Source organism: Hordeum vulgare, chromosome 3H (assembly GCF_904849725.1).
Source record: "Hordeum vulgare subsp. vulgare chromosome 3H, MorexV3_pseudomolecules_assembly, whole genome shotgun sequence".
Taxonomy (NCBI): Eukaryota; Viridiplantae; Streptophyta; class Magnoliopsida; order Poales; family Poaceae; genus Hordeum; species Hordeum vulgare.
Genome location: NC_058520.1, coordinates 585,583,145 through 585,588,238, shown reverse-complemented (window position 1 = coordinate 585,588,238; position 5,094 = coordinate 585,583,145). Strand labels below are relative to the sequence as shown.

The 5,094-nt window shown below is 46.0% G+C and overlaps 1 protein-coding gene across 1 annotated transcript; it reads left to right on the top strand.

Moving 5' to 3' along the window:
- Positions 1–1,989: 1,989 nt before the first annotated feature.
- On the top strand, positions 1,990–3,325 carry LOC123440806 (polygalacturonase inhibitor-like). The gene has a single exon (XM_045117352.1). The coding sequence runs from the start codon at positions 2,041–2,043 to the stop codon at positions 3,061–3,063; it is 1,023 nt and encodes a 340-aa protein (XP_044973287.1). The 5' UTR covers positions 1,990–2,040; the 3' UTR covers positions 3,064–3,325.
- Positions 3,326–5,094: the final 1,769 nt, after the last annotated feature.

Below are 5,094 nucleotides of genomic sequence, written 5' to 3'. Positions count from 1 at the left end.
CAAAATTTCTATAAATTCAGTGAATAGTTTTTCTAATGACACAAAATTTACAAAAAATCACCGTACACTTTTAAAATTACATGAATTCCTTCCTTACAATGTGGCTAACACTTTTTTAATTACCTGCAGATTTTCTTAATGTATGAATTGCTCATCTTTAGTTCGGCGGTGGATGAAATAGTCTCCTTAGTAATCTAGCTAATATTCTATTTTGCAATCTTGCTATAACCTTATTAGTTGAAGTGCTTCATCATGTAACGACGATACCATGCTCATCTTTGGTTTGGCGATCGACTACTCATAATGGGGAGTAACATAGAATACTAACATGCATATATTAATAGTCAAAATTATTACCTTCACAGTTGGATAATAACAAAGGAGTACTAACATTGAGCCTTACATTTATTAGCTTATAGACTCATCTTGCCTTGATATGCGTTATGTTACTCATATTATGAGTAACAAGCTAAGTTACTCAATTTCTCCCTCTTCTCATTAATTAGTTGTCACATCATGTTTTTGCTTAGGTGGCATCTATGTTAGTACATATGTTACTTTCATTGTGGGTAGTCTCATGCAGTAAATCAAAGAGTTAACTCTAGACTATTTGCAGTCTTTACCAACATTAATTAGGGAAGAAATGGAAAGATTTTCAAACTTATCATGTACATCTCTTCAAATGACTTGAGGGAGTTGTCCCGCTTTTCGTTTCCAGTAGGAGGCCCTAAACAACACACCTTCAGTTTAGAGTAGTCGTGCATGTCTTCCATCCTTTTGTTATAAGAACTCGTGTTCCACTCTCCAGCATTATGGGTGGGAGAGCTCATTTTTTCATTGGAGACAAAGAGAGCAGGATCGAGACCATGATGTTACAACTGTGGTCGCACCGAAGGTCAGAGAGACACACATCGTGGGCTATGGGACAATTGTCCTCCGCATCTTCCCCCACCACAAGTTGGGCGATTTCCCGAGCTCACTACGCATCCACGACGACGTGGTTGTGTTGCAATGAAGGCACGGGGCTTGGATCTAGTCCAACTCGCCAGCGATGTGGAGCATCCAAGCCTCATTCAACCCTAATGTTTCGAATCTTGCCTTCTCCATGCATATATCTCTTTATCCATGAACCAACGAGAGATATGTTGAGGTAATAAATATTTAGAATGTCCAAACCAATACATTTGACAAACTAAACTTCTAATTGAACATTTTGAATCCCTAACTTGCTATATATTGGTCGTAACATTGGTTTTTTCATTTCTAGTGTGCCTTCAACTTATTTTTCTTCCACAACAACTAAATATGAAGTTATATGATTTTTTTCAGAATGGGTCAAACACTTTTTTAATTAAAATGATTGTGTAATCCATGCATATTATTTATTACAAGAGTGTTAAAAATATATATTGAATGAGAGTGGATTTTCAGCTCCCGGGTGCCTAGGCACCCTCTGTGAACAGGAAAATCAAAAGAAATAAAAAACAAACTAAAAAAAATCTGAAACTTTGCAGCATCAAAGATGATGAAATTTTCTAGGTGTTTGCAAGTTTTCATGCCAAAAAACTATTCGAGGATCTCTACACACGGAAAATATTTCAATGCTTGAAGTTTTGAACACTTTTAGCACTGTAATCTGAAACTTATTTGTACATCTTTCTCTATATGATATTTTGACATGAAAACTTGTAGGAACCTACAAAGTTTAATCATCGTTAATACTGCAAAGTTTTAAAAAAAAATTGTTTTCTATTTTTATTTTATTTTAGGCAGTGGACGAGTCGCCCTCGATGTTGGACGAGTAGCCCAGTGGGTGCCGGTTCGCCAAACACATCGCACGTGATGATGTTAAGCTAGCTGTATTATTCTACAGTACATGTTTGGCTTCTTCCCTGATTGGTGCACTCTTGAATGCTCATTGGGTAGGTCCGAATGCATCGACGAGTCTAGATATATGCAGCAGCATGGGACACGCGACGCAGCACGCCAAAGTGGACTCACATCATCACGCCACACACAGACAGACACAGCCTCTACAGGATGAGGATGCGCTCACGCGCTCTGCTCGTCCTCCTCCTCTGCTCCCTCCTCGCCGGCGCGGCCAACGCCGAGCCCTCCCCGGACCCCACCTACAAGGACTGCCACCCAGGCGACAAGGCGGCGCTGCTCGCCGTCAAGGCCGCCCTCGGGGAGGCCTACCACTTCGCGTCCTGGACGCCCGACAGTCCCTGCTGCGACTGGTACGACGTCACCTGCGACCACTTCACCGGCCGCGTCGTCGGCCTCGCCGTCTTCCAGGACGCCAACCTGACCGGCACCATCCCCAGCGCCCTCGCCGGCCTCCCCCACCTGCAGGACCTCACCCTGCGCCACCTCCCGGCGCTCTCGGGCCCCATACCGCCGGCCATCGGCAAGCTCTCCAACCTCTCCAGCCTCCGCATCTCCTGGACGGCCGTGTCGGGCCCCGTGCCGTCCTTCCTGGGCGCGCTGAAGAAGCTCACCTTCCTCGAGCTCTCCTTCAACTCGCTCACCGGCGCCATCCCGGCGTCGCTGGGGACCATCCCCAACCTGTCCGGCATCAACCTCAGCCGCAACCGCCTCACCGGCGCCATCCCCCCGATGTTCCTCAGCAAGTCTGCGGACCAGGTGTACCTCTGGCTGTCACACAACAACCTCACGGGGCCTGTCCCGGCCGGGTTCGCCGCCGTGAACTTCGCGCACCTCGACCTGTCGCGCAACGGCCTGACCGGCGACGCGTCGGGCCTCTTCGGCCTCGGGAAGGAGTTGCAGTACATCGACCTGTCCAGAAACGACTTCGATTTCGACCTATCGGCCGTGGTGCTCCCGGAGCAGCTCTACACTGTCGACCTGAGCCACAATGCCATCCATGGCAGCATCCCGGCGCAGGTCGCCAACTTGCCCAACCTGCAGTTCTTCAACGTCAGCTACAACAGGCTATGCGGCCCCGTGCCCACCGGCGGGAACATGGCGAGGTTTGACCTTTACAACTTTCAGCACAACAAGTGCCTCTGCGGTGCTCCCCTCTCTCCATGCAAGAAGTAGATAGAACTGTCCGCTGGACATGAAACATTATCCGGTGGGTTTGGCAGAATAATGCTACTACGTATCTCTATGTCGATCAATTCGACTAATGTCTCCCTGGATTAAGACTTGTGCTGAAATAAAGTCAAGATGGTTATCTGTGACGGTGAAGTTGTCAGCTAGATCTAGCACATCCTCTGTTTCAACTGTATGACATCATGATTCATCTGCTGTAGTGCAAAGATCCTTGATGGTTTGACCAAGGTCAAGTTAATTTCCTTTATTTTCCTCCAATAGCTATATGTAAGTTGACTGAATTTGCAATTTGAATAATTCAATTTTGTGTGAGGAGGGGTGGTTGGAAAGAAGAAAGATGAAGCCAGAAGCAAGAAGGACGGCGTTGTATTAATGACTCAGAAAACGGACTTTCCCAAAACGATATTGATCACGTGACTTAGACTAGCCACAATCAGAGACGGAACCATGATTTCTCAAAGCCTAGGGATAAACCTAAGCACTTATAACAATGGCAAATATGACTACCTAAAAATGCCAAACACCATTCACAACAATAAGAACATATTGTACCATTATCATAAAATGCATAAGGCCTTTCTCGGTGTTTCACCGTGTACTTGTACTAAGTATGCCACATAGGTAAAAGATGATCCTGCTAAACAATTAAAGAGAAGAGGAAGCATTATGATGACCCAAAAAGAAACTATAATAAGCGTATGGATCTATGCAAAATGACTATCAACCAATATATGAAAAATGTTTAGTTATTAAACAATCTCATAAAGAAAACTTAGCATCAAAAGTAAGCACTTATGCATTGAAGATACTAGTTGTTAAGATTTTTAATGCACTTAGTACCTAATCTTAGCACCAATTTATTGAAAAAAGCCTGATTGTAGTAGCATTATTGGCTGCAGGCTGGTTGGATGTTGCTTAAAATTGTCCAGGGCCTCTTCATGTGGGGTTTATATTTTTTTCCCCTATTAACAAATACCAATGACTTGACTAAAGCAATTACAATTAACATCACCAATTCATTGATTACGGATGATAAGATGGGAATTATGTTGTAAAATTCCATAATACGGAAGACTTAACATTACCTGCTGCTGTCGGTTGTGGAGATAGACTGATGGAGCAGCCAGCTGTGAAGAAAGAGTAAACAATGACTGGAGGGGCTTCTCCAACAAGCTTAGAGATCCGAGATTCGGAGTACCATCCGCCTGGGCGCGCGTCTGGCGGAGTCGATCGAGCAATCGGCGGTTCAGTGTCCATGACGTTTTTTAGTCCGGTCTAGCGAGACAAGGGAAAGCTCAATGGCTCAAATCAATCGTGTGCCATGGCGATCCGATCTGGTCGAGCTCTAGCGACTCCTTTGAGCAATGGTGCTAACTACTAACTCGATTCGGGCGAATTTTTTTAGGAAACTTGGCTGAGGCGAGCTGACAATGAAAGGCAGGGCCGGCCCTGAGGCCTCGTTTGGTTAAGGTGGATTGGGGAGGTTTTGAAAGGGAGGGATTTCAGGGGATTGGGTGAATCTCTTTGTTCCACCCAATCCTCTCAAATCCCCGGGGTTTTGTTTCCACTAGTCCCCCGAGGAGGGTTTTGAAACACATGGATAGGAAGGGATTGAAGGGGAACGGAGGGGATTGGGCTAAACAAACCCCTCCTACCAAATGGGCGCCCGAGGATCTGTGGGGTTTGTGGCCCTCCCGGGGATTTTTCTCTCAAAACCTCTCCAATCCCCCTTAACCAAACGAGGCCTGAGGGGGCAGGGGGGACGCCCCGGACCCCCCAAATCCAGGGGCCCCCTCGCCAGGTAACCAACAGCAGGTAGCAGCTTAGCACACGAGGACTCGTTGTACTGTTTTCCTTTCTCTCTCTCTCTAATCGTGAGAGTTGCATGGTCTGCAAGTTTACTGGACCTAGCCCAAGTAGTAACAGCTACGTGCGGCTATGCTGGCGTCGTATTTCCCAATAATAAAACTTGAAGCGTCTGACGGCCTAACGCACGCAGCATCACAACTATCGAAC

Bases quoted from the DNA above. Each gene is read 5' to 3' on its own strand.
- LOC123440806 (XM_045117352.1), top strand. From the start codon at position 2,041: ATGAGGATGCGCTCACGCGCTCTGCTCGTCCTCCTCCTCTGCTCCCTC.